Source organism: Apodemus sylvaticus, chromosome 10 (assembly GCF_947179515.1).
Source record: "Apodemus sylvaticus chromosome 10, mApoSyl1.1, whole genome shotgun sequence".
Lineage (NCBI taxonomy): Eukaryota > Metazoa > Chordata > Mammalia > Rodentia > Muridae > Apodemus > Apodemus sylvaticus.
The window spans coordinates 71,061,995-71,089,848 of NC_067481.1; the positions used below are offsets into that span (position 1 = coordinate 71,061,995).

At 44.6% G+C, this 27,854-nt stretch overlaps 2 protein-coding genes across 5 annotated transcripts in view; one reads left to right on the forward strand and one right to left on the reverse strand.

The window, feature by feature from the left end:
- Kif3a (kinesin family member 3A) overlaps window positions 1–27,854 on the reverse strand; it is a 315,458-nt gene that overhangs the window by 7,833 nt on the left and 279,771 nt on the right. The gene's annotated exons all lie outside the window — the stretch shown is intronic.
- LOC127695261 (solute carrier family 22 member 5) lies at window positions 1,612–27,766 on the forward strand. Of its 4 annotated transcripts, XM_052197286.1 has the most exons (10): window positions 1,612–2,227; window positions 8,793–8,896; window positions 15,627–15,781; window positions 16,676–16,847; window positions 17,991–18,117; window positions 20,534–20,634; window positions 22,761–22,975; window positions 24,559–24,741; window positions 25,928–26,063; window positions 26,407–27,766. In XM_052197286.1, exons 1-10 carry the CDS (start codon window positions 1,835–1,837, stop codon window positions 26,492–26,494), a joined length of 1,674 nt encoding a protein of 557 aa, XP_052053246.1. In that variant the 5' UTR covers window positions 1,612–1,834; the 3' UTR covers window positions 26,495–27,766. The 4 variants fall into 4 exon arrangements, with proteins under 4 accessions (XP_052053246.1, XP_052053247.1, XP_052053250.1 ...); XM_052197287.1 differs by lacking the exon at window positions 8,793–8,896 and having other exon boundaries at window positions 2,129–2,227; XM_052197290.1 differs by lacking the exons at window positions 1,612–2,227; window positions 8,793–8,896 and having other exon boundaries at window positions 15,706–15,794.

Here is a 27,854-nt window from a genome sequence, read left to right on the forward strand (position 1 = left end):
ACAAACAAACAAAAGTTACTAACAGCTACCAAAGCAATTGTAATTATAATGTATGCCTGCTGAACTGCACCTATTGTTCCCACTGATGAGGAAAGTGGGTCACCTGAGGTCAAAACTACTGAGCAAGCCAGTGCAGTATAGCAAAACTCATCTTAAAAAAATAAATATAGGGGCTGGAGAGATGGTTCAGCGGTTAAGAGCACTGATTGCTCTTCCAGAGGTCCTGAGTTCAATTCCCAGCAACCACATGGTAGCTCACAATCATCTGTAATGAGATCTGATGCCGTCTTCTGGTGTGTGTGAAGACAGTAACAGTGTACTCATATAGATAAAATAAATAAATAGGCCTTAAAAAATAAAAAATAAATACAGATAAAATTATAAGTGTAACTTCTTTTTTATTAGACAGTGTTGTTTCAGAATCATACAGTTGCTGGTTGTTTTTGGTTTTGTTTTGTTTTGTTTAGGATACATTACTAGGATAAAATAATGAGTTTCATTGTAAGGTTTTTTTTGTTATTCATTTGAGAGCCTGGAACTGGCTATATAGACCCAGACTTGATTAAAGTCCTAAGCCACCAACTCTGGCAGGTTTTTGGATTTTTTTTCTTTTAACAAGTTGGCTCCTGCGTTAATTGTAAAAATTACAAATCTGAGAGATTAATTCTACCTAGACTAAAACCCTTAATCTTGAAGTTAAAATTTCACTATCTCTTAAATCAAAAAACAACAAAATAATTTCTTAAGAACATAACACATAGTCTGAGAATTAAAATTCATTGCCCCCTTTCTCACCACTAGTCCCCAAATCCAACTCTTTTAATATATATTATATATATAATATACATTATATATAATATAAATATATTTTATATATACAATAATAGTAATATATATACTATTACTATTTTATTTTATGTGTATGGGTGTTTTCCCTGCAAGTCTGTCTTGTCTATGCACCAAGGGCATGCCTGCTGGGCCCGTGAGCGGCCCTATGCCTTTTAGGAACCAAGCCAAGGTCCTCTGGAGGAGCAATCTGGACTCTTGAAGAGAGTTCTATCTGAGCTATCTCTGCAGCCACAAAAGATGCCAGTTTTTCCAGGAAGAACTGCAACAAAGGCTGTTGTCAATGAGACTCTCAGAGGGTCACAATATCTCTCTGAACCACAACAAAAAGTTGTGGTAGGTTGTTTAATGCTTAAATTCTAAGTAAGCCTCTTGCCATTGAACACCCAGGATGGCCTTGGACACAAAGCTTTCAAAGTCACCCTTTCCCCCCCCAAGGGAAGGGAACCCTGGGAACCTGCTCCAGGAAGTTGCCTGAAAAGACCCAATCCTGCCCCCTAGAGCGGACCTGCTCGGGGCGTGGCTCACAGACGCTCCACCTCAGTCTGGGCGGAACTAGAAGCGCTCACCCAACTCCCAGGCCCGTAGAGGGGCGTGGTCGAGTGAAGCCACACACCCCCTCTCTCACAGTTCGGAAGCCAGGTTCAGCCCCGCCTTCTGTACCGCCCAGCCAGTTCTGAGTCCTGGCTTGGCTCCGCCTCAGGCGCACGCGCGGCCGATGGCCGGCGCCCACCGTGCGTCACTCAGGCCCCTGCCCCGCCCCCGCCGTGCCGCGCCTCGGAGCCGGGTCGGCGGGGCGGGCCTTGCGGCCCAGGCCCATGCCCAGAGCCCGCCCCGGCCTCAGGCCCTATGTAAAGTTGGCGGTGGCCGAGTCTGAGGCGTCGGTGGGAACTCACGAGCCTCACTCGCAGAGGCCCTCAGCACCTCGTCTCCCGCGCCGCGGTATCCCCATATCCCCGGACAGGCGCAGTGGGAGGCTGAGGACGGCATGCGGGACTACGACGAGGTGACCGCCTTCCTGGGCGAGTGGGGGCCCTTCCAGCGCCTCATCTTCTTCCTGCTCAGCGCCAGCATCATCCCCAATGGCTTCAATGGTATGTCAATCGTGTTCCTGGCCGGGACCCCGGAGCACCGTTGCCTTGTGCCTCACACCGTGAATCTGAGCAGCGCGTGGCGCAACCACAGTATCCCGTTGGAGACGAAGGACGGACATCAGGTGCTCCAGAAATGCCGCCGCTACCGACTGGCCACCATCGCCAACTTCTCTGAACTGGGGCTGGAGCCGGGACGGGACGTGGACCTGGAGCAGGTGGAGCAGGAGGGCTGCCTGGATGGCTGGGAGTATGACAAGGACGTCTTCTTGGCCACCATCGTGACAGAGGTAGGTGGCAGCCCCCTGTCAGGGTCTGGTGACATCGCGGACGACGGTTGTAGCCCTTCGTCCGACGCACAGGTTGATGAGCATCCTCCAGTCAGGTGGCCCAGGGATATTTGATGAGATGACTTCGAGAGTACAAGTGTCAGGCAGGCGATCGGTCCATAGGATCACGCCCCTAGGACATGCCATGAAACCCTGAGTGCTGGGACTTTCTCAAGATAGTGATGTGATTCAGAGGGGCAGGATACAGGCTTGCTCCAGAGAAGAGGCCACAAGTTTAGCCTCTGTTCAAAAAGGAAATACTCTTTGCAGAACCTTTTAAAGTTAAAGAAACATGTGTTCCAAACTCTCTACCATTTCTGTAATTACCAATCTTTTCCTCACCTATCCTCACTTCAAAATGAAGTCTTGCCATGCCCCATGGCAAACTGTTTCCTTTTGCCCGCAATGGATTGTTGCTTTTTGAGGAACCAAGTGTCTGCAGATCTATCTATCCAGAGTGACTTGTTGGTATGGAGTCTTTTCCACAGTATTCTGAGACAAGATCACTGGAGAGGTTAGGCAAGGCATATAATAACCTCTGAAGAGCAATGGAAACCTAATTCCTCATCCCCTCACACTTTATTCTTGGGTGACTTTGACGCTTCTCTGTCACTCAGCTGAGGATGTGGCAGGCTGTTTAATAGTAGGTGTGGATGTGTTTGGGGACTTGAGCACCAACTGTAATTTCCTGGAGTCTCGGCAGTATTAAATATGCAGAATATGAAAAGAATGTTCTGTGATGGCATTGAGCAACTGGTTCATTGTGTATCAGGGATTGGGATTGACCAGTTAGGCTTTCTGGAGGAGATAGCTTCTTGGTGAGTTTAGCCCTTAGGTCTAGATCCAACAGCAAGAAATGCTTTCAGGAGCAGTAGGGAAAAGCTAGGAATACCTGTTTAGCATCTAAGTCTCCTGGAGGTATAGACTGAGTGTCCCTCCTTACAGGGGCCCTCAGGTATATTTTTCATCAAGGAGTTGTCATTCCTCAAGAGTAGTCTGAGAGTTTCCCTCAAGAGTCACTGCTTGTTTCCTTTGGGTGTTTACAATTAGATGTGTCCAAACCTGCACTTACCTACTCCATAAATAAGTAGTAAGAATGAAATCTGCTCCATCCGGCATTTTTAACTTAAGTGCCAGGACCAGGCATCACTACCTAACAAAATAGGACTGAAGCTCCTAACAAAATAGGACTGAAGCTGGTCTGTGATGGAACACACCCCTTTAGTTCAAGTACTCAGGAGACAGAGGCAGGAAGATCTCTGTGAGTTGGAGGCCAGCCTGGTATACAGAGTGAGTTCTAAGACAGCCAGAGCTACACAGGGAAGTCCTATTTTGAAAAACAAAACAACAAAAAATTTATTTACTGAGTTAGATAGCAAAGTGCTTTTGACCCATGAGTCCACAGAGAAGGGATTTTCAATTGTTCTACATCCTGAGCTCCAAACTCATAAGTGCTTGGAAGCAAGTAAGTAATGGCAGAGGCTATTGGGGTTGACACACCAATTCCTGAAATCTGCTGTGGCTGCCCAAAGAAGGGGCAGTTGAAATCTGAAGCAGCTTCCTGTCACTGTCTTTAGTTTTAGCCTGACCTTGAGAGTGCTGGGCTTTCTCTAGTCATTTGCCCTGCTTCACTGTCATCGTGTTGGCTGCTGAGGGTGAAAGCGTACTGTTCAGCTCCCCAGAGGCTGGCTGAACAGCAAAAGTCCAGATTCTTTTGACCACTGCATTAGCAATGTCAGTGTTTATTTATTTATTTTTCAACGAATCTGGATGCTATTGAGCTGCCTTAGCAGTTTCGTAAGAGTTATATGCCCTTTCACCTACTTCCAGGTCAGCAGTCTTTGCAGGAGGCAAGTTTAATACTTTACTTAGCTCTTTTCTTTGGAAATACTGGAATGCCTGTCTTGAAGTTCAAAGCTTGTCCACTCAGATGAACAGACATTGTTGAATGCTACTGCATTAACACTCTGAACCAAGATCTGTTTTCTTTCAACCCAGACCTGATCTGCTGACAACTGCAACTAGTCAGCTCCCTGCCTGCTAAATGTCTCTAAACTTGCCCTCTGCCCCAAATCAAGGATAGAGGTCTTTTAAGTACACTGTTAATTGAATTCCTCTTGTCTTTCTTTCTTTTTTTTTTTTCTTTTGGCAGAAAGCGGAGGTTTTTTCCCTTTCAAGTTACATTACATACAGAAAGTACTAAACTTTGCAATAGATTAGGTTTCTGTGTCTCCTTGATCTTGACAGGATGCTGGATGTGGGAGATCTTTTACCAGAACTTTTTTATTGAAGTGGTGAGTGAATAAATTATGAACCTTTCTAGAAGGCTTAAGAACTAACTGATGGACAAAAAAGAAACCTGGGCCACAAGACTGGCTGCAATGTTTAAGGGAAGTGTGATTCTCCGCCCCACTGACTGCAGCTTGGCTCTGTCTGTGTGTGTCTAAAACCAGGCAGTGGGGTTGGACAAAAGAAAGAGACCCTTCTTAGGAGGTCAGAGAGCTGAGTGTCTGTGTTGCAGGAAAGTCTGGTGAGCTACATGCTTGTAGGCTGGTCTCTCTGTTTGTTCCTTGCTCACCCAGGCTCACCTAGAAACCTCAGTCCTACTGCATTATACTTCTGAATCCAGGACTGCTCCTTTCTCTGAGAACCTGGGTGATTTCTCAGGTTCCTGGGTCACCTGCTCTGTGGTTTCATGGAAACTCAGCCAACTTTTCTTTATAGCTTTCTGGTGCCTATGACTTAGGACTCCTTCAGCTGCGGTCTGACATGACTCTGCATTGTTCATTGTCCTACACCGTGTCTCTGCTTTCCCTAAGTCTCTTGCTTAGATCATCTGGGAAAATGGGAATTCCTTCCCACTGTTATCTACAACTCACCTGGATGAAAATTCCTAGCACCCTAGGTGATTGGGCTGACCTGAGTCTGAACTACAGAGGCAAGAGACACCTGGAGCCAGGACCTGCCTGCCTGCCTGCCTGTGGTAGCCATCCACCAGTCATCCACCCTCAGCCCGTCTACATTCCCCTCCCCTCTCTCTGGAGAATCACAGACCCTCAATTTTGCCTTTGCAGCTGCATGACAAACCAAAGTAGCCACTTGTGGACCCCGGTCCCTTGTGCATGCACACTTAGACACAGCCGGCAGGAAGCAATCAGACTGAGTCCCTCTCTTACTCACAATAGTGACGCAAAGTCAAGAGTCAGAACAAAGAAAAGAATTTATTCTAAAGATTGAAGTGTGGGGCTCATCTGGGCTTTGGGCAGCTAAGCCTGGTGCCTAAACCTGTAGGAAATAATGTTGAAGGACGGTGGCCCTGTTATTCATTGATCCACTCACCCATACATTTTATAGTTCCCAGGTCATTCCTCTGCTCAGGGCACTATGGGCACAATAGAGGCTTTTATATTTTATAGCAAATACTACTCTTTTTCTGAGAGTCCTGAGGTAAGGATCCACTATTTATGTTTTTTCAATTTTATTCTGGAGATTGAGTCTTGCTGCATTGCCTTGGCTGATGACAAGTGATCTTCCTACCTCTAGCTCCTAAATGATGGGACTACAAACTCTCAGAGCTAGGATTCATCATTAATTTTAGTGGAAAGCTGAACAAAATGTTTTAGAAATTAATGCCTTCAGTACTAACTGATAACCTTCTAGTATGCGTGGTCACTGATGCAAACACAGTAGGTACAATGCATGGAAGACTTTTGCCTGTTGGGCACAAATCCTATCACTTTTCCAGCTAGTTCACCGATATAAGAACATTTAGTTCCTGGAGACTATACCACCCCCTTTTCTGCCCTACTCCCTTTCTTCACATAGTTGGAAAGTAATTCTCATTACATATAAAGCCAAAAGATATACTTCTTTGAGCTGGAGAGATATCTAAGTAAGTGCTTGCTGCACAAGCATAAAGATCTGACATTGGATCCCAGCTCCCACATTGAAAGAAGAAAGGAAAGAAGGAAAGAAGGTTAGGGCTGGAGAGATTTCTAAGTCGTAAAGAGCACTTTGTGCTCGCCTGAGTTCAGTTTCTAGTACCCATGGGTGATTGACAACCAGCTGTTACTAGAGCTCCAGAGGATCCAATACCTTCTTCCATCTGCAGAGGCAAGCATACACATGTGGCATACACTTACATAAGCAGATGTATGCCCTTACACACACACACACACACACAATGTAGTCAGGCAATGGTGGAACACACCTTTAATCCCAACACTCAGGAGGCAGGGGCAGGCAGGTCTCTGAGTTTGAGACCATCCTGGTTTACAAAGTGAGTTCCAGGACAGCCATTGCTACACAGAGACTCCTAGTCTTAAAAGAGCTGGCAGGAGGGATGGGTAAAGAGAGGGAGAGAGGAAAGCCAGACATGGCTACATTATTTAGTGAGAAACCCTGTCTTAAAAGAATAAAGCAGACACCCAACATGCTCCTCTAGCCTCCATATATACATATATTCATACATTCATATATACATATGCATACAGATACAGTACATATGCATTAAATAACAAGAGATATGTTTTTATTCCTTTAAAAACACCTTAGTAGCTGGTGTTTTAAAGATTTATTTTTATGTATATGAGTGTTTTGCATGCACGTGTTTGAAGTGCATGGATCCTGGGGTGGGGGAAAGCTTAACAGTTTGCTTGAGATATAAATGAGATGAAGAGTCTACCTCAATGGACAGTTTGAAATATTTGACAGCTATATTAATATACCATTGAGCCTATTACTACTAGAGAGGCACATTTCTGACTAGAAAGAAGCATAGATCCCAGGTCATAGCTGTTCTAGATTCTCAAAGTTTGGTTTTCCTCTTACAGCTCTCCAGCCATGAAGCTTGACTCGTGGCCAAGTACTACCTATCCACCCACTGAGTAGAAACACTGATGATCTGATCTTCCAGTGCTTTAGTTATAGCTGAGTAGCCAGATGAGTACAGGAATACTAGGTTCAAGGGTAAGCTCATCAGTCAGGGGTACTTAACTTTGACTATCATCCCACCCCTCCAAAAAATTTTAGGCCAAGTCTAAAAGCCTACTATATTACATATGAAAGTTGATCCACCCTATACTTTTGAGCCCTCTTATCGTTCCTCACTCTACTCACAGGCTCCATGTGGCCACAACGAGACAAATATTAATGTAAGCCAGTGTCTTATTTAGGGTTTTACTGCTGTGAACAGACACTGTGACCAATGCAAGTCTTATAAAGGACAATATTTAATTGGGGCTGGCTTATAGATTCAAAGATTCAGTCCATTATCATCAAGGTGGGAATATGGTGGCATCCAGGCAGGCATGGTACAGAAAAAACAGAGTTCTATATCTTCATCCTAAGGCTGCTAGGATATTAGCTTCCAGGCAGCTAGGATGAGGGTCTTAAAACCCACACCCATAGTCAACAAGGCCACACCTTCTAATAATGACACTCCCGGGTACAAACCATCACAACCAGACACTTAGAGTTGTCAGGCACTGTCAGTTGTAGATGACAGCATAGTTACTTCATTGAGTTATCCTCTTACCTAGACTAGGGACAGGATAAATCAAGCAGGTGATATGAAAGCCAGAAAGATGCTACCATGCCTATAGAGCAATTTGACCTGTTTCCACATGGTATCTAGCTTGCAAGTATATTTGGGAGACTTACTTAGGTCCACAACTTTAGAACTTGACTTCAGAATCCTGTGTACATTTCCCTTTTCTTTTCTTTTCTTCCTCCTCTACCACTTCCTACTTCCTTTTTGAAGACATGGTCTGATGTAGCCCAGGTTAACCTTGATATTAACTTGTAGTTAAGGCTGACCTTAAACACTGACATTCTGATTCTTCTTCCCAATTATACACATGAACCACCATACCTAGTTCGTGCCGTGCTGGGGATTGAAGCCACGGCTTCATGTATACTAAGCAAGCACTCTACCAACTCAGATACAAGCCAGCCCTCTGAGTGGCTTTCTTGTCTACCTTGGAGGTATCAGTCCTCAACCATCACATAGGACATGTTGATAAACAACTTACAGCAACTTATCCTTCATGTCATCTTTGTTGTAGTCAAAGCAATACATTTTATCATATCTAAGAAGAACAGTAGCCATAATTTTGTCTATGACACAGAAGCTGCTTAGCATTATTGGTTCCTTAAGCTTTATGAGCCCAACCATTCCCAGCCTTGGTATTAGCAGCCATGTGTGGAACATTTGTCCACCTCCCAGCATGCACAAAAGTCATAGCTGACTAGAGATCAGTGTCTGTCTTGGTAGAGTGCTGCTGCTTGCCCTTCTCCTCTCCTTGAGTTGAATCAAGACACAGAAGCCTACTTATTCTATGAAAGATAAGGTGGAGAGGGAGAGGCCACCTGCTTTCTCTGCATTGCTGCCCAGGTGAGTCATTGCCTAGATCAGTGATCATCTATAGTCAGAACATTCGGGGATGAAGGGTATGCCAGTTCATTTTCCAAGAAGCCTTACAGTTCAGAAAAGAGTAAGTGATACATCCCTTTGCTCCTCCTACAGTGGGACCTGGTGTGTAAGGATGACTGGAAAGCCCCACTCACCACCTCCTTGTTTTTCATGGGTGTGCTGATGGGCTCCTTCATTTCAGGACAGCTCTCAGACAGGTAAGGTGTCCAGTACTTATCAAGGAGTATATACCTGGACTTGACTTCAAATGATGATGTTCTCTTAGCCCAAGGTCATGCATTTCAGAAGCAACAGTATCTATGTCTAGCATAGATTTTCCATATCAAGTAAAATGGGCCAACAACCTCCCACATTATTTCATAATCCTCACTGAACAGAGAAACCTGAGTCAGTTGAGCCATGTGTACCCACAGTTCAATGACCAGTTCCTTTGCCAAAATTGACTTCTGCACTAGTCTGGATATTAGTATAGTCTCTTAGGGACTAATCTTCCCTAGGAGATTAAAGCACACTCCTATCCCTGAGAGGGAGAGGGGGGTTGACCCTACACATGTGTACATGCTCTGTATTGTAGAACATTAAGCAATACCATGATGGCCACCTCTATAGTCTGAAGATAGGGTTCTGGCTCTGAACAAGGTAAGAGAAGAAAGAGATCTCACTAGTTAATAGTGCTACATCATAACTGTAATGATGTGCTCGGGTGTCCCTTAGCTAAATGACTGAGGATATGGCACTTACTATATGACCAAAAGAATTAATGTTATTTGTTACAAGCATGGTATTATACAATTTTAAAGATTTTATATAAGGCCTATAAATGGCTTAGAGAATCAAAAAATCCTTGAAATTTAAGTAGTGGGAGAGACTGAACATTAGTGGGTGCATACCTCTAATCCCACTACTTAGATGACTGAGACCAAAAAATTGAGAGTTCAGGCCATCTTGACCTACTTAGGGAGAATCTGCCTCAGCAACTAAAGGCAACAATAAAAATAGAGATTGTCGCCGGGCGGTGGTGGCGCACGTCTTTAATCCCAGCACTTGGGAGGCAGGGGCAGGTGAATTTCTGAGTTCAAGGCCAGCCTGGTCTACAGAGTAAGTTCCAGGACAGCCAGGGCTATACAGAGAAACCCTGTCTTGTAAAAAACAAACAAAAAAACCCAAAAAAACAAAAAAATAGAGATTGTCTATGAGGGTTTATTGTCTTTATTGTTATTTAATCAAGAACTGTGAAGTTCTCAGAAGGTCTATTATGTTAAGTCCCTTTAGTTGGAGCTTTGGGGTCACAGACAGCTGAGATCAGCAGAGATCACTTGACCATGGTGGCGCTGATAGTATACTCCTAGATCCAGGAAAGCCAGGTTCTCAACTTGTGGGTCACAACCCCTATCAGAGGGGTAATCATGATTCTTAACAGTAGCAATATTACAGTTAAGATGTAACAACAAAGTTTTATTGTTGGTGGTAGTGTTAGGGTTTCCATTGCTATAAAGAGACACCATGACCAACGTAACTTTTATGAAGGACAACATTTAATTGGATGGCTTAAGAGTTTCAGAGATCCAGTCCATTATCATAGCAGGAACCATGGCAGCATCCAGGCAGACATGCTACTAGAGAAAGAACTGAGAGTTCTAAATCTTGATCCAAAGGCAACCAGGAGAGACTGCCTCTTCCTCACTGGGCAGAGAAATTGAGCACTAGTAGCTCTCAAAGCCCATCCCCACAATGACACATTTCCTCCAAAAGAGACAGACCTATTCTAACAAGGACACACCTCCTAATAGTGTCATTCCCTGTGGGTCAAGCATTCAAACACATGAGTCTGTGGGAGCCAAACCTATTCAAACCACTACAGGGTGTCACCATAATATGAGGAACTGTATTAAAGGGTCCCAGCATTAGGAGGGTTGAGAGCCACTGCAGTAGAGGGTGCTGCAGCATCCTTCTGGCCGACTAGGGGTACGTGGAGAAGTCCAAGCTGAGACAGAAAGTCATCTTGTCCGGGAAGCAAAGCTTGCTCTGTCTCATACTCTGGGGTTATATGATTGCATATTTACGTCTGTGGATCAATCTCACATCATTACTGAAAATTTTTTTGTTGTTTTCTTAATTTTTATTTTTTTTGTGTATGAGGAAGACCTGTGCAAGCAACAAAATATATTTGCAGGTTAGGAGACACCCTTTACATTAGTTCCAAAGATCCAACTAGATCATTAGGCTTATATAGCAAAGATTTTACCTACTGAGCTATCTTTCTGAACTTTCTAATTCTTGTTTATTTATTTAGACTAGATTGATATTAAACTTATATCAATCCTCCTGCCTCACTTTCCTCCTGTCAGAATTACAAGGATGTACTACCATTCTCAGTTAATGAAAACTTTCATATCTGCATATCTCATTAGATTTATTTTTCTGCAGTTATCTAGTGATAAAAAATACTCCACAGACACCATTTACATTATAAAGGTCGGTAGGCTGAGACCATGGATTGCAGGCGCTGGCTGAGCCTGAGGTACCACCCTGTTCGGGAAGGATACTTCTCTTAATCCCGTAACAAGCATTAATTGATTGCTTTTGTTTATTTAGCAAATATGTGGCATGTAATATGTGCCAAGCTTGGTTCTAAGTACAGTATACCTTAAAACCCAAATAGGTAACTATATCCTCACACCCTCTGATAGGAACTGTTATTTCCATTTTGTAAGTGGGGCAAGTAAAACATGGTGGTTAATTTATGTGCCCAGGATATGTAGTTGGCAAGTAGCAAGTTACACTGAGGCCCAGGGCTCCTTGCTCCTCAGGTTTTCTGGACTACTGCTGAAGATCTCTGCTCACCTAGAATGTGCCTTTTGGCAAAGCAGATAGACAGATTCAACTTACTGAAGAAATGATTGTTTTCCTTGGCCACGGGAAATGATACCAGGGAAGGTCAGAGTGCCAAGGAAGTGTCCATTAGGGGTCAGGAGAAGATTTACTGAGAAGCAAAGTGTGAGATGAGAGTTGAAAGATGAGTAGAAATTTGGTGTCAGATAGGTAGAAGAAGAACACTATGGGCAGGAAAACCTGTGATGTGTTAAAGTCTAGACCAGAGGCTTAGGAATAGAAAAAAGTCCACTGTAGTTGAGGTCTGGGGCAAGAGATGTAGCTCAGGTGATGAAGTATTTAACTGTTTTGCATGAAACCCTACATTTGGTATATATCTTCAATCTCAGCACTTAGAAGATGGAGGCAGGGGGATTAAGAGTTTATGGTCATGCTCTATTACTTAGTGACTTAGAGGCTAGCCTGGGATAAATGAAATCCTCCCTCAACATCCTCTCTGAGTGTATGTGTTAGCTTTTGCACCTGAAATTTCTATTTAGTGAGCTTCTTTAGCCTGTAAAGGAAACACTGAAAGTGCTGTGTTCAGACTGTAGTCCTTGTTTGCAGCTCCCAGCACCACCCTCAAGCCTGGCCACACACCCAGAGAAGAACTAGGGCTTATGAGCTCACTGCTGTTGAGTTCCAGGTTGAAAAACAAACCAGAGAACTGTTGGGGCAATAGATTTTTGCCTTCAGTTTGTTGTCTAGGGTACCAGCAGTAACTTTTTATATGGAATAAATGTAAGGCTTTCTTCCTGGCATATAAATTCAAATGAAATAAAAATAATTTTACATTGCCATGCCTCTTATGTGACATTACTAAACTAGCTTTCTGGATTATGAGAGGCTCAACACAAAGAATAAGTAGACTGGTATTTCCTGGTTTTGTAAATATGTATGTTTGCCATTTTGTTGACAGTCTAAAAGTGGCCAAACTAGGTCTGTGGGTGGGAGAGATTGCTTGGAATAAAGAAACTTGCCACCAAGCTCAACCCGCTGAGTTCTGTCATAGGGACTCACATGGTAGGAGGAGAGGACCTATATAGCATGTTGTCCTCTGACTGCCACATGCACTCCTCTAGTTCATATGCACCCCACCCTCCTACTCCCTAACCGCCTACCAAATGACTTTCTATTCTTTCATCACAGTTCGATCAAAATGGAGGTGGCCCGACAACTGCAAGTCAGGCAGGAGAGCTTTGTTGCCTCAGAAGCCCATCTAGTGTTTGTCCATCCAAGTTAGCGCCCACAAGTAACCACTTCCATGTCAGTGCCAATCATAATCGGGAGAGGGATAGGATAGTTCAAAGCAACAAACCCTAAAGCCTAAACCTGCCCCAAATCACAAACAGAAACTTAAAGTTCTGAATCCTGAACCTGGGGAAATAGCACAGTCAGTGAAGAGCTGCCCCACAGCCATGAAGTTCTGTGCTCAGTCCCCAGCACCCGTGTAATATCAGGGTGGCATGGCATGCCTTTGTAATCCCAGTGACTGAAGGGCAGCGACAGGAGCTCCCTGGAGATCATTGGCAGCCATCCTGGCCTAATGGATGAGAAACCTGTCTTAAAATGATGTGGACAGCTTCTGAATAATAACACTGAGATTGACCTCTGGTCTCCACATGCATATACACACATGTGCACAGGAGAACACACACACACACCAAAGAAAGCCTCCAAAAAGAGATTCTCATTGTAAAGAAGAATGTAAAGAAAGTAGAAAGCTATATCCCAAGAAGGGATTGATGCATGTTTTGTGGTAATCAGGAAAACTGCAACATGTTAATCAGAACGGATTCCTAGAAACCCGAGAAAGCTTTATTTCAGGTGTATCAGAGTGCTTCCCAAAGAGATTAGTGTGTGAGTCTGCGTGGATTTAGGAGGTCCATCATGTAAACAGTGCATGTGAATGTATTCTCTAGAAAGAACCATGACCAAAAAGACCAAATATGCTACTTTAACACAGACAGCAGTCTACACTGTAGGTACTGGTGCCAGTCTTCAACTCCTCTGCTGCCTCTGTGCAGTTGCTCATGATCTATCCCATAATATACATTTTTGTGTGCTAGGTCTTCTTTTTGCAGTTGTTTTTGTTTCCATTTCATTTATGATGGAAATTTAATCCAGGTCTTTGTGGGTACTCAGCATGCACTCTGCCTCTGAGCTGTACCCATCTCCTCTGGTTATTTTGAGGTACAAGTATTGTTTTCTATAATTCATTATGCTATATATTTCCTATTTACATAATTTCCAATTTTTATGTTGGAACTTCCTCAGTAAGAGAAGAGATATACTTTTTGTACATCTGCACTTGTGAAAGATAAACATTTCTCTAGAACCTTGGGTGGCTGATGGAGGGTTTTTTGTTTGGTTGTTTTTGTTGTTGTTCTGGTTTTGATTTGTTTATCTCATCAAGAGTTAAATTGGAGCCCAGCATGGTGGCACACACCTGTAATCCCAGCACTTGGGAGGCAGAGGCAGGTGGATTTCTGAGTTCGAGGCCAGCCTGGTCTACAGAGTGAATTCCAGGACAGCCAGGGCTACACAGAGAAACCCTGTCTTGAAAAACAAAAACAAACCAAAAAAAGGGGGGGGGGTTAAATTAGGGACTGGAATTACAGAGAACCCGGGTTTGATTCCCAGTTATAGATTCCAAATTCCAGGGAATCTGATGCTGTCTTCTAGCCTCTGAGGATACCAGGCATGCACATGATGCCCAGACATACCTACAGGCAAAAATACCTATACACATAAAATTAGTTTTTCCAAAATTATGCTTTCAGCATTTTGATGCTTTCAGATTTTAGATCTTTCACAGTTTCATCATTCAATATTATGGAGTTCCAGAGATAGTCTTTTAATTTGCCCAAACTCCTTTTTTATGTAATTACTGTGTTTAGGGGGACAGAGGATAGTTTTTTTATTCATATAGTTATTAAAGATGTGTTTCTACTATGTAGTCCTATTTGGCTTGGAACAAATAGAGATCAACCTACCTTTGTCTCTCAAGTGCTAGGACTGAAAGAATTTGCCACCAAAGTTTACCCCACTATCAATACAAGTTTTGTCTTCTGCATTTACAAATTTTACTATCCTGGGACTGTAGAGATGGCTTAGCATTCACGAGCACTGGCTATTCTTCCAAAAAACATGGATTCAGTTCCTAGCACATACATGTCAGTTTATAACCATCTGTAATTCTAGTCTCAGGAGCAGGGATGTATATACACCAGGCACTAGGTACACATACATGCACATAAAATAATGAAATTATTTTATTTAATTAATTTAATAAGTTTTATTTAATTTAATGAATTTTAGTCTAATTTATTCTGTTTTTTTTTTTTTTTGTTGTTGTTGTTGTTGTTTTTTACTTTGCCCTTTTCTTTGCCTTGAGATTTATCTATTAAAGAACTGTGAGCAGTTCCACTGTAGAATTTCCCGCTGCAGGTCTAGGTGATCTTATATCCCCTAAGCCTCTTCCTTTATTCTTAGGATTTAGTGCAGAAAGGCAGATGCATTCATAGGCTTAGGTCAGGGTCAGTGTCTCTGACAAGATTATAGAACAGCATCATGTGGTTGGCAATCACTCATACAGTGCCTGTGTCAGTTCATGAGGTGCTGTGCAATGGTGACACCAGATTTTTTCTCATTTTGCTCACTTTTTTCAGCACTTATATAACAAATTCTTCCTCTACACCTATTTCTAGTTATTCATATCATTGACAGAGGGGAAGTCAGGATAAATGACCAGTTTTCACTTACCATGAATTATGCTTTATCTGCTTTAAAAAACTGTTATGATATGTGGATGTACACGTAACAAATGTCTTTCCATCCCCTGCAGTCATTAGCATCATTGTGGCACTGCTTTTGAGGTAGCCTGAGTGTCCAGACTACACATTCATCCTGGAAAGTATGGAATTCAATGTCCGCATGGAGACTGAGAGGGTGGGACTACCTGTGCCCGTCCCTGTGTTGGAGACAGCCCCTCAGGGGAGCCAGTGGCTGCTGCCTCTCCCAGCTGCTTCTCTGTGACCCTCCTTTCCTCTCCAGGTTTGGTCGCAAGAATGTGCTGTTTCTGACCATGGGCATGCAGACTGGATTCAGCTTCCTGCAGGTCTTCTCTGTGAACTTCGAGATGTTTACAGTGCTTTTTGTCCTTGTTGGCATGGGTCAGATCTCCAACTACGTGGCAGCATTTGTCCTGGGTATGGACATCAGGTTGGAGTTGAGTACTTGATCCTGTGTTTCACTTTACTGGAGACAAGTTGTGATGTCCCTCGTAGCTAGAATTCCCTACTAAATAAACCTGCTTTACCAGATGGGAAGTTGAGCCTGACAATGGTTCGGCATCTGATATCCAGTTGTCTTGTGGCCTCTGACTTGTGGCCTCTTAGCCTTATTAGTACTTCAGTCATTAACTAGGATTCCCTTTTTAAAGGCTTGCATGGAAAGGCCTTAGGTGTCTGAGGAAAGAAGGAGGCACACCGAGGGGAGGTGATGGGCAGGCTCCCCAGGAAAGAGACGCTGCAGAGCACTGGTGGCCATCAGTGTCTGCCAAGGAGCTGAGCAGTCCAGTTCAGGTTTTGGTCAGAGTCTGCACTTCAAGGATGTGACTCAGACAAGCTACCTTGCTCCCACTGGAAAGCTTCTAGTCTCTCTGTTTAGAAGAACTTTGCACTAACCAATCAGATCACTGGGTTCCTTTGGCTGTATAATGGGAAGGATTATTTTCTTTTCACGTTCACTAGAACATTTTTTTCTACAAAGGATAATAATTAGCATGTGTGGCTTTAGTTGTGACTTTGCCTTTGGTTAATTCTTCCTTGTGTAAGGACTTACAGGGGCCTAACATTCTTTAGCATGTGTCTGAGGATGGTGAAGATGTTTTCATAATAGAACTGATGCCTAGAGACCTCAGAGAAACAGCCCAGGAGCAAGTCAGAGCAGACTTAGTTCAGATGTAGCCCTTTGCAGAGACTCTGAACACAGAGCTACTTCTGGCTCCCTCCTTGTCTCTATGTTAAAAATGATATCACAGAAGAGTCATAAGGAAATAACCCTAATTAATGGTTAACTTGACTCTTCCTTGTTTTGAACAGGAACAGAAATTCTTTCCAAGTCAGTTCGAATTATATTCGCCACCTTAGGAGTTTGCATATTTTATGCATTTGGCTTCATGGTGCTGCCTCTGTTTGCATACTTCATCAGAGACTGGAGGATGCTGCTGCTGGCTCTCACTGTGCCAGGGGTGCTGTGTGGGGCTCTTTGGTGGTGAGTGTGGCCCTGGCCCTTGGGTTGCTTACCCTGTGGGGTAGCTTCTGTGTCATATCCAGTAGAGGGCAGCAGTAACCCCCAAATTCCAATTCTAGAGCCCAGAAAAAGGGTGTGCTTATTATTTATAAGTCAATTTATAAAATCTCTCCATACTCAGAAAAGCCAAAATAGTACAAACTCCCAAGACAAAAGCGGTCATTTCCTCTGCCCTGTTCTAGGTTGAACTAGGAATTTGCTGCAAGCAGATAGAGACCAGCCAAACCTCTGGGAAGTTCTCAGATCCCAGCAAGACCTGGGCTGTAGATGCTTGATGCTGAGGCCCCAGACTAGGAGGGTTGGGAAGTAAAGAGAGGGAGAGCTCCAAATTGAGCTTCCCTAAGTGGTTGTGCAGAGGGAGGCAAGCTCCAGCTGTGCTGCCACCAGAGGGAGACTGGGCAGGTAAAGCAAAAGCTATTCCAGGCCAAGAATGGATCCTGGCAGGAATTACTCCTTAGAACAGACTAGACTAAGGTGAGATCCTCATCCCTTGCACAGGGAGAGTATCCTGGAGAAGAATGGGAGCAGAAGAAACAATGTATCATGGTTCCTGATCATGAGAGAGGAGAGAGGGCTACCTGGTCACAAGGATAAGGAAAATAACCACCAGTCTCCAGCCTTAGTAACAATGCTGTTTTGTGTAGAGAGACTGACAAGTCTAATGAGTAAGTCAGAGGTGGAGTGAGGAAGAAATGGAGGCTAAGTGGTCCCTGCATGAGATCCCGTGCCTCTCAGGGACAGAGTAGAAGACAGCAGGATCTGGGTGGGCCTGACTCTCAGCAGAAGCCAGGCATCAGGAGCCCATCTAGTACCTGTCTCCTTAAAGCCCGGAAGGGGGCACCACCAGTGCAGACATGCAGGCGCCAACCAGAGTGGGGGGTCCCTGGGGATGTACAGGAGGATGCTTCAGGTTTCGCCCACTTCAGTGTTCAGCAGAGCTCATACCTCAGGTAGTTACTGGGCCATCTCTATTTCTGGCTCATGAGCACCGGACATTCCACACACCTGCCCCTCTGTCTGAAACCTCATTTCCCATGTGTAGTTGAGCCAGCCTCTGGAGAGCAAGAGAACAGGAGGCCTCACTAGACTGCACTGTGCTTCCAGGTTCATCCCCGAGTCCCCCCGATGGCTCGTCTCTCAAGGCCGAATTAAAGAGGCAGAGGTGATCATCCGCAGAGCCGCCAAGTTCAATGGGATTGTTGCACCTTCCACTATCTTCGATCCAAGTGAGGTAAATACCGTGTACAAGCTGCCGGGAGGTTCCACTGACTGTTTTAGGTCAGCAGTGTACAGCACAGCTTCCCTAAGCTATGGCCACCCCTAAGGCAAGGGTTTTCAAAATGCAGAAGTTGGAATTGAGAGACAGTTCTGTGTGTAGTGCTTGCCAAAGAAGCATCAGGACCCGAGTTCAGATCCAACAAGACCAGACTATAAAGCCAGGCATGGCTGAGTGTGACTGGAATCCCAATACTGGGGAAGCCGAGAGAGGAGGGTCCCTGGGGCTTACTGGTCAGACAGACAGACGGTCAGTGAGAGACCCTGTCTCAAAGATAAGCTAGAAAAGTGATTGGTGACGTCCCAGGTCAACCTATAGCCTACACGCACACACACACACACACACACACACACAAGCATGTATACTTAGAAGTTGAGGGAGGGGGCCTGGAGAGATGGCTCAGTGGTTAAAAGCACTGACTGCTCTTCCAGAGGTCCTGAGTTCAATTCCCAGCAACCACAGTGTGGCTTACAACCATCTGTAATGGGATCTGGAACCCTCTTCTGGTGTGTCTGAAGATAGCTACAGTGTACTTAGATATAATAAGTAAATCTTTAAAAAAAAGAAGAAGAAGCTGAGGAAGGGCTTACTACTTTTCCCAATGGAATTTTTTTCTTTTTTTCCATTCTTCCTTTACTTCTCTTCAAGATAATCATATTTTTTCATCATTCATTTTCCTTCCTCTTTTTCTTTTTTTCTTTTGGTTTGTTTTTTCAGACAGGGTTTCAGACAAGGTTTCTCTATGTAGCACTGGCTCTCCTGTAACTATCTCTGTATCCCAGGGTGGCCTCAAACTTAGAGATCTGCCTGCCTCTGCCTCCCTAGTGCAGGGATTAAAGGTGTGTGCTGTAACCACATGCCCCCTATACCCCTTTTTAGATAGGGTCTCACTATGTAATCCTGTTTGGTCTAGAAATCTTTGCAGAGGCTAGGTTGGCCTCAAACTCACAGAAACCTGACTGTCTCTGCCTCCTAACTGTTCAGATTAAAATGATATACCACCATTCCTGGCTTAATTACTTTTTAATAATAAACACTCTTCATGAAAGAAAGAGGTTTTCATCAACTCCAGTAATTTGGGAAGTTGTCTCTTATGCCTCAGAGATTGTTGTCTAAAGATAATCAGAACACTGATAGATTTATACTCAGCAGTGTTCTGTCTCTGTTCACTCTCTCGATTAGTTGTTACCCACAATCCTGGAGCCTGCTTCTTTCTGACTGCCACTTCTCTTCCTCATTCTCATGTACTCTAAGGCCATGGCTTAGTGTGGTCCTGGTTCTTGCTTCCTGTTCCCTTTCCCAGACTCATGAGGTTGACACTGCAGATGCAGGCAGATATAGCTCTGGGGTTTGTCTCTTATGTGAGAAGAAAAGGGACTGCTTGAAAGAACAGCTGCCTACAGCTGTGCTGCAGTGTTAGCAGCAGGCATGTTTGAGATGCTCTAGGAATGATGAGGACTCGAAGCTTGTAAGAGATGAAGCAGTTGTCATAAGCAGACAAGAAGTTATGAGTACCAGCATCTCCCTGAAGGGGTAGCCCACCGACAGCGTCACTCATCATTCCCAGAAGGGCTCTGAAGCACAGAAAGCAGGGATGAGGGCCTTTTAAGTCAGGGGGCTTTGGTGGCATTTAAGTAAGGGGTTAGTCTGGGTGAACCCATAAGCCTCATTGGCATCACTAAGGAAATGTAGTTGTTTCATAGCAATCTTTGAGTCCCAAGGTGACCTTTTGCTGAACTGCTGAGTTGGTAGAAACAAGCTCCCAAGCTAAGAAAGCAACAGCAGTGTGATTAGACACGTGGTTTAGAATCTCATAGGAAGTTAATCCTTGTGAAGGGTGGGTCAGTTTTCCTGTTTTTCAACTTGAATTTTTTTTTCTCCTGGAAATAGACCAGTAACAACACACACAGCATGAGGACTCACAACATTCACTCTACTTACATACTAGCTCAGTAAATTCACAGCCACTTTGTTCTCTCTGGCCAAGAGAGTTGGTAGTCAGCCTTACTTAGGCAACCTCAAGGCCTCCCTGGGAAGTGACAATGAGGACAGACAGGTTGATGCAGTGAGGCAACTGTCAGCTTGGGCTTCTGCCTTTGCTGTGCTCCTTTCTTTGTCAAAACCTCTTCCTCATTTACCCTTTCTCATTTACTCTTTCTCATTTACTCTAGTTTGCTCTTGACTAAGCCTGCAGGGGCCATGGACATCCCTTGAGTCATTGTACTTCTGTCTTCTCAATGAAGAACCTTAGAATGCTCCCTAACTCTTGAGAAGTCGATAGCGAAGATGATGGGTGCTAGGTGTGTGTCTGTATGAGGCACACCTTCAACTTGTTCTCCGTCCTAGACCAATACCTATTTTCTTCCTATAGTTACAAGACTTAAATTCTAAGAAGCCTCAGTCACACCTCATTTATGATCTGGTCAGAACACGGAATATCAGGATCATCACCATCATGTCCATAATCCTGTGGTACGTAAGTGAGACCTGCCTGAAACTTACCCACTCTCAGGACTCTTGTCTACAGACATGCTTCAGACCAAAGCTGGAGTCTCTGTTATCACATGATACTAGGATTCCTCCTTGTGATGGATGGCAGCCACAGGGACATAACAGTTTTTAATGTAATAGGAAACCCAGAAAAGGAGAAAATGATCATGGAGGCTGTTTGAGATCTAGGGATTCCACAAGGCAATCCCACAGGTCCCACCTTAGTTGTCCTGTCCCTTGTCCCTTCTCTCAGTAGATTATCTGTGGTAAATAGCCAGGAAGAAGCTGACAGCAATTCTACTGTGTTCATGGAGACTAAGGGAGCTCCCCTATACTGGGTCCACATTGTCTGTCATGCACACACACCCTACACAGCCCTCCCCTCCCATCACTCCCCCGCATCACCCCCACCCCCACCCCCACCCCATGCCTAGCTGTTCCTTTTAAAAATGTTTTCTGTTCTGTTCATCCGGGCAGTGGTGGCACATGCCTTTAATCCCAGCATTTGAGAGGCAGAAGCAGATGGATTTCTGAGTTTGAGGCCAGTCTGGTCTACAGAGTGAGTTCAGGAAAGCTAGGGCTACACAGAGAAACCCTTGTCTCGAAAAATGGAAAAAAAAATGTTTTCTGTTGATGTCACATACTCTCTGGCTGGGACAGCTGGGAATTTGAAGAAGGGCCTCAATGAAGAAACGTTATCCTTTAGGTTCCAGAGGCTGCTAAGAGCTTTCTGGAAACAATAAAGTGGAATATGGCCCTTCTGGGATGTTCATAGACTGTTCTGAAGTCGATTCTATGGCCTGGATATTCTCTCCAAGTATCTTCTGAGAAGGTGTTGCACAGTTACCAGAAAGAAATCTATGATTCTACCAAGAGGGGAGGAACAAGGATACCTGCGTAGCTTCTGCCAGACTCCTGGGACATTGGAGACCCTTGAGTCTACTGGATGAGTGGTGATAAGATGGTGAGAAGGCGGTGCTGGAGAGATGGCTCAGTGGTTAAAAGCCCTGACTGCTCTTCCAGAGGTCCTGAGTTCAATTTCCAGCAACCACATGGTGGCTCAGAACTATCTGTAATGAGATCTGATGCCCTCTTCTGGAGTTTCTGAAGACAGCTACAGTGTACTCACATATATAAAATAAATCTTTAAAAAAAAAAAGATGGTGGAGGATAGACTTCCCCTCAGAATCCTTCCTGATGGACTCAGCCAGCTTTGCAGAAATAAACTAGTTTGCTTTCTGGTTTGGGGTTGAGTCAGATTGTCCAGGATGCCTTAAAGGCAGTGCAACACACATGAATCCACCTCAGGAACAGGACCTGCTTGGAGACTGCACTCCAGATTTCTAGCCTGAGATACAGCTTACTTTGAATCGTCCACTCTCCTGCTGTCCCGGTGCGTATGAGCCTAGTCTCTTCCTTCACTGTAACATGTTTCAGTCTTAAAGACAGTCTGGCTTGCCGTACAGTACAGGTCATCAGTGGAGGACACCTACTAGTATCAGAGTCAGGCATGGGGTGGTTGAAAACACAGTGAAGCCTCCCTCAACACTGAGAGCTCCGCCTTCTAGAACACACTAGAGTTCCTGCCAGCCCCTTCTTGGCTGATCACAAATAGTATACTGAGGGTCCTTCTCCAAATGTTTGTTCTATATTTTCCCTTACTCCTCCACGTCTCTCCTACCCTAACCAGTCTAGTTCTTCTTACAGCTGCTGTTTGGAGAGCACATACAGCAGGGGACTGGGTTTTTGCAAATGCTTCAGAGTAGAATTTTAATGTTGAATTGCATGTTGGTACTTTTCCCCTAGTGATTAAGTCAGTATGAATTATGTAGGCTCTTTTAGTGAGATACTTTATTTATGGAATGTTCTGAAGAAGCACTAGCAAAGGATATATACACTCCTCATTGTGGCCAGGGAAACTTACTTCTGTGCTATGAAGTAAGGCAACTGTGCTATGAAGTAAGGCACAGGGTAGAGTCTACTACTGCCCTCTCATTCCCTGCATCAAGAGCAGTTCAGAACTTCTCAGGATGAAAGTTTGTCAAGGTATGTGGGTCTAGAGAGATGGATGTTGCTTCTCCAACTCTCTTCTTTGTACCCACTTACAGGCTAACCATATCAGTGGGCTATTTCGGACTTTCTCTTGACACTCCTAACTTGCATGGGGACATCTATGTGAACTGCTTCCTGTTGGCAGCTGTTGAAGTCCCAGCCTACGTGTTGGCCTGGCTGCTGCTGCAGTACTTGCCGCGGCGATATTCTATCTCTGCTGCCCTCTTCCTGGGTGGCAGTGTCCTTCTCTTCATGCAGCTGGTGCCTTCAGGTATGGACCACATTTGTGTACAGACCTGTCTTTGGTGTTTCCCTTTCTTGAATCAGGTTATTAATGAAGTGTATACAGTCAAGACCATTACATGTGTGCTGCATTGCCAGGCAGTGGTGGTGAATGTCTTTAATCCCAGCACTTGGGAGGCAGAGGCAGGCAGATTTCTGAATTTGAGGCTAGCCTGGTAACAGAGTGAGTTCCAGGACAGCCAGGGCTACACAGAGAAACCCTGTCTTGAAAAAACAAAAAACAAACACAAACAAACAAACAAAAACCATCATGTGTCCTGCATGTGTACAATGCTTACTTAAAAATCAAGAGATGGTATCACAAAACCAGAGTGTTCTTCATGGCCTGGGCTTTGTTTGGTGGAAAAAAAGCATTGGTTGGTTTTTTTGACGTAGCTCACTGGGCATCAGAGCTTTCAGCCAAGCCTGGAAACGTAAGTTTGATCCCCAGGATCCACACACTGGAAGGAGAGAACCAACACTTCCCACGAGTTGTCCTCTGACCTCTACATGTGTGCTGGACACATCTCCCAATTAATGTTGGTTAATTAAGCCCTAGACCCAAGTTAATATATTCATATATATTTTACTCTCTTTAATAAAGAAAAAAGAGAGTCATCCCACTAGCTCTGTCTTATTTACTTATTCAAGGAATAGCTGGAGTGGGTCTGCATGGAGTCTGTTTCTGGTGGAGAAGACAAGTCAGATGCTGGTACTTTGCAGATGTTATTACCATCTGTGAACAGAAATAAAGAAAATTCAGCTCATCTAAAGAGCAGTCATGGGTAGCACCCTGAATAAGAGGCGTTCAATAAAATTTACATGAGATAACAGAACACCTTGGGAAAGTCAGGGAGAACATTGCAGAAGATTTGATAGGGAAGACAGAGTGAGGAATGGTAAGTCACCCCTGTGATCCCAGCACAAGAAGAAGCTGCGGGAGAATCAGTTCAAGGTCATCCTTGGCCATCAGGGAATCTGGGGCCAATGTAAGTGACTGAGCCATTTCTCCAGCCCTAGTTGTTGTTTTATTATGCTTATTTATTTGGAGAAGGGAGAGATGTGTCCAGCACACATGAAGAGGTCAGAGGACAACTCGTGGGAAGTGTTGGTTCTCTCCTTCCAGTGTGTGGATCCTGGGGATCAAACTTACGTTTCCAGGCTTGGCTGAAAGCTCTGATGCCCAGTGAGCTACGTCAAAAGCCCAGCTCTGTGAACTTCTTGAGTAGACTGCAAGCATGACCCGAGTTAGAACCGAACTCCCCATTCACACACAGGTCCTTAGGTGATTCCATGGCGCCCTCAGTATGAGGGTGAGCTGAAGCAGCACAGCCATAGCTCGGGATGACTTCTGGAAGGAAGCTGGGCTGGGCCGACAGGGCGCTTGCTGTCTGGGCCTCTGGGTTGAGGAACATGTACCCTTACATACATAAGTGCCTGTTCTTTACTAATCTCCTTTTTACAGAAACTGGCCAACTCTCTCCACCCAAAATCAGGGAGAAAAGGGAAGAGAACTCCTCAGGGAACATTTGCACTGACACTCTTGCCTTTGCTAATTTTCTGTCTCTCCAGAATTGTTTTACTTGTCCACTGCCTTGGTGATGGTGGGCAAGTTTGGAATCACCTCTGCCTATTCCATGGTCTATGTGTACACAGCTGAGCTCTACCCCACTGTGGTCAGAAACATGGGTGTGGGGGTCAGCTCCACAGCATCACGCCTTGGCAGCATCCTGTCTCCCTACTTTGTTTACCTTGGTAAGTACCATGGTGCACTGGAGCGATGAAACACAGGCTCTTAAGTGACCTTCCTGTGAGCTGGAGGACAAGCACCTGTGGTTAGCAGGATGCTTCAGTTACTGGATCCCTGACTGGAGAAGGTTCCTTTCCAAGTGTAGTGTAGAGAGGACACTCATTTGCAAATGTCAAGGAACTCATAGAGCAGCTAGATGGGAATGAGGACGTCTGGGAGCTTCTATTTGAGTCTCTCCAGACCCTCCATCACAAAGTACAATTTCTTCATCTGAAGAAATGCTTTAGAGAGGCAGTGCACTTTACTGGAGGAATTTTTCTTAGAGTCAGGAACACGAAGAGAATCCTTTCCATTCAAGAGGTCTGACAGACAGTTGCCATAACTTAAACACTTCATTCATTTAATGTATCTGTGGAGTCAGAGAACAATTTAGGGAGTCAGTTCTTTCCTTCTACCATGTGGATCCTGGGGATGGAACTCCAGTCTCCAAGCTTAGCAGCAAGTATTTTAACCAGCTGAGCTGTCTCCCTGGCCCTCAGTGTACTTGTCAAGACAGTAGCTCACTAAGTTGTATGAGCTGGGCTTGAACTTTTGCTCCTCTTGTCTCAGCCTGCTGACTAGGTGGCATAGAGGCCTGCATGGCACACTTGACAGGATGTTTTATGCCCTGTAAAGATCTGCCTTTTGACATTTTATGCAGCAGGGCAGCAGTTTCAGTGGTTCAGAGAAGTACTCCCTCCTGGCAGCTCCTCCTCCTCTGCATATCTCTAGCTCAGGAGAGGACTTGCCAATGTCCAGAGAGAGCAAGTACTTTGCAAGCATGCTACATGGCTCTAACTGGGTGGTACCTAGTCTAGCCAGAGTGTAAATCAGACTGTGACACATCCGCAGAGGTGGAGAGTTGTTCCTGTCCTGGGCAAGCACCTTGTGTTGCTTGGAAACCCTGCAGCTGTCCTGTCTCTGTCCCCCTGTACCTGTCCCTTGTCCTGTGTAAACACTGCTGGACCTCTGGGCACATGTGTTCCAGGTCTGGGTTCTGACTCTGTAGATGCCAGTCTTCATGCTGGCAGCCCAGGCTTTGGGAACCACTGGAACCCACAGGACAGTAAACATTATATAGAGTCCTGAGAGAATAAAGGGCCCAACTGAGACCTAGTCTCACTGTAACCTGGGTCCTCTGCTTAACCATAGGTGCCTATGACCGCTTCCTGCCTTATATCCTCATGGGAAGTCTGACCATCCTGACAGCAATCCTCACCTTGTTCTTCCCAGAGAGCTTTGGCGTCCCTCTCCCAGACACCATTGACCAGATGCTAAGGGTCAAAGGGTAAGAGACCCCCCTTTATCTGAACTGTGGATTCAGTGGTTATGGGACTGGCCAGTCCTTAGGGGTCTGCTCCCTAAGGTAGTGCTCCCTGAATACTCTGTCTCACAAATACCTGGACTACCTTGACCATGGTGCTATCTACAGCAATGACCTGATCCTATATGGACAGGTGTCCTTGTGAGTCCCCATGAAAGCAGCAGCTCTGACTTAGTACAGAGACCAAGAAAAACATCAAATTTTGCCTTTTGTTTTGTTTTCTCTCTTGATATGGTTTAGCTATTTTGATACTGGCAGATATCTGTTTAAAGTTTGTTACTAACATTTGTTTTGCTTGTTTTAATAGAATAAAACAATGGCAAATCCAAAGCCAGACAAGGATGCAAAAAGATGGTGAAGAAAGCCCAACAGTCCTAAAGAGCACAGCCTTCTAACACCCCATCCAGAAGGGTGAAAAACTGATCGGGAGCCTGCGTGTTGTCAGAAATGCTCTCAACGACTGAGGGAGGGCTTTTCTGTTCTACTGACCTTGTGTCTAACATGCTCGTGGATTGGGCATCTATCCTGGAGAGTCACCTTCCTCCAGCCTCCAAGGCTAGCCAGACAGCTTGCACATCCTATCAGTGGTGGACTTGGGCCTTCCAAAGAAATGAATGAGTGAGTCTCTTGAACAAGTGGGACTTGGAAGACTGTGAGAAACATCTGCTAGACATGCTTTGTTCTTTTAGCATACCTGAGAAGGGTGCATAGAGAACAGCAGGTCTATTTTCCCCTAACTGAAGAACTTACAAGAAGGGAATACATGTGAGTCAGTGGCAGTGTGCTTGTCTAGGATGCACCAGAAGGAAACAAAAATTTCTTTTTAGAAAATAAGTGATTCCATGGGAAGTTTGATTTTTCATCTTACCTAGTTACCAAAATCCTAACTGTGATTGTTTTAACCCACAACAGAAGAACACAAGATCGAGGGGAGCCCTAAAGGAAACTAAGGCAGAAGCTGATACATAAAGCAGACAGTGTGTGGACTGTAACTGCTCAGTCACACAGCCAGCTGTACTGTGTGTGTGTGGTCAGGGTCCTGGGCTTGTCCAGGCCCTGTGAGAAATCTACTGTTGAGGCCAAGGCTTGTCTTCCACTGCTGTGTAAATCAGAATTCTGGCTGCTAGCCACTTATCTGTGTCTTGAAGGAAATGTGTGGATAACAGAGTGTCCCTTCCTTCTCCCAGTACTGTCATTGGGGGTTTGTTTATTTGTCATCCTCTGTTGTGTCTCAAGCTATTTGTCCCTTAGCAGAAACTTGGGAACTGCCTGTGTTTCTCAGCCCCAGGTTACCCTGGCTGATATGCACACATACAAGGCCTTCTCAGTCTTAGCCACTAGAGCTGCTCTGAGTGCCAAAAATAATAACACTATGCTTCTTCCTTTTACGATGTGTAATCATGAGGAAAATTACAAGAAAGAAATGTAAATTGTGTTCACGGTCTCTCAGAGTTGCTGGCTGCAGTCAAGTCACATTGGTGGGTATTTTGTGTTCAGTGTGATTGTCTTCTCTTCTGATTATGTTGCCATGGTGCTCCGAAAGCACACGCTTCACCCACTTAAAATACAAAACAAACAAACAAACAAAAAAACCCATATTTTGTGAAAGCTACTGAAGTGCCTTGGGCAATGAAATGGTTTTAATAAAAAATAATTTTTTTTAAATAGTACTGACTTCAATCTCTATTCCTATAATTTGATGGGTTCTTGCCACACCAGCATGCAGCTGTTCCATAGGCTAATTGTAGCAGTGGT

Excerpts from the sequence above, each read along its gene's own strand:
- LOC127695261 (XM_052197286.1), top strand. The coding sequence starts at position 1,835 with ATGCGGGACTACGACGAGGTGACCGCCTTCCTGGGCGAGTGGGGGCCC. Across the intron at positions 2,228-8,792 it reads TGGCCACCATCGTGACAGAG|TGGGACCTGGTGTGTAAGGA; the intron begins GTAGGTGGCAGC and ends CTCCTCCTACAG. Across the intron at positions 22,976-24,558 it reads CATGCAGCTGGTGCCTTCAG|AATTGTTTTACTTGTCCACT; the intron begins GTATGGACCACA and ends CTGTCTCTCCAG.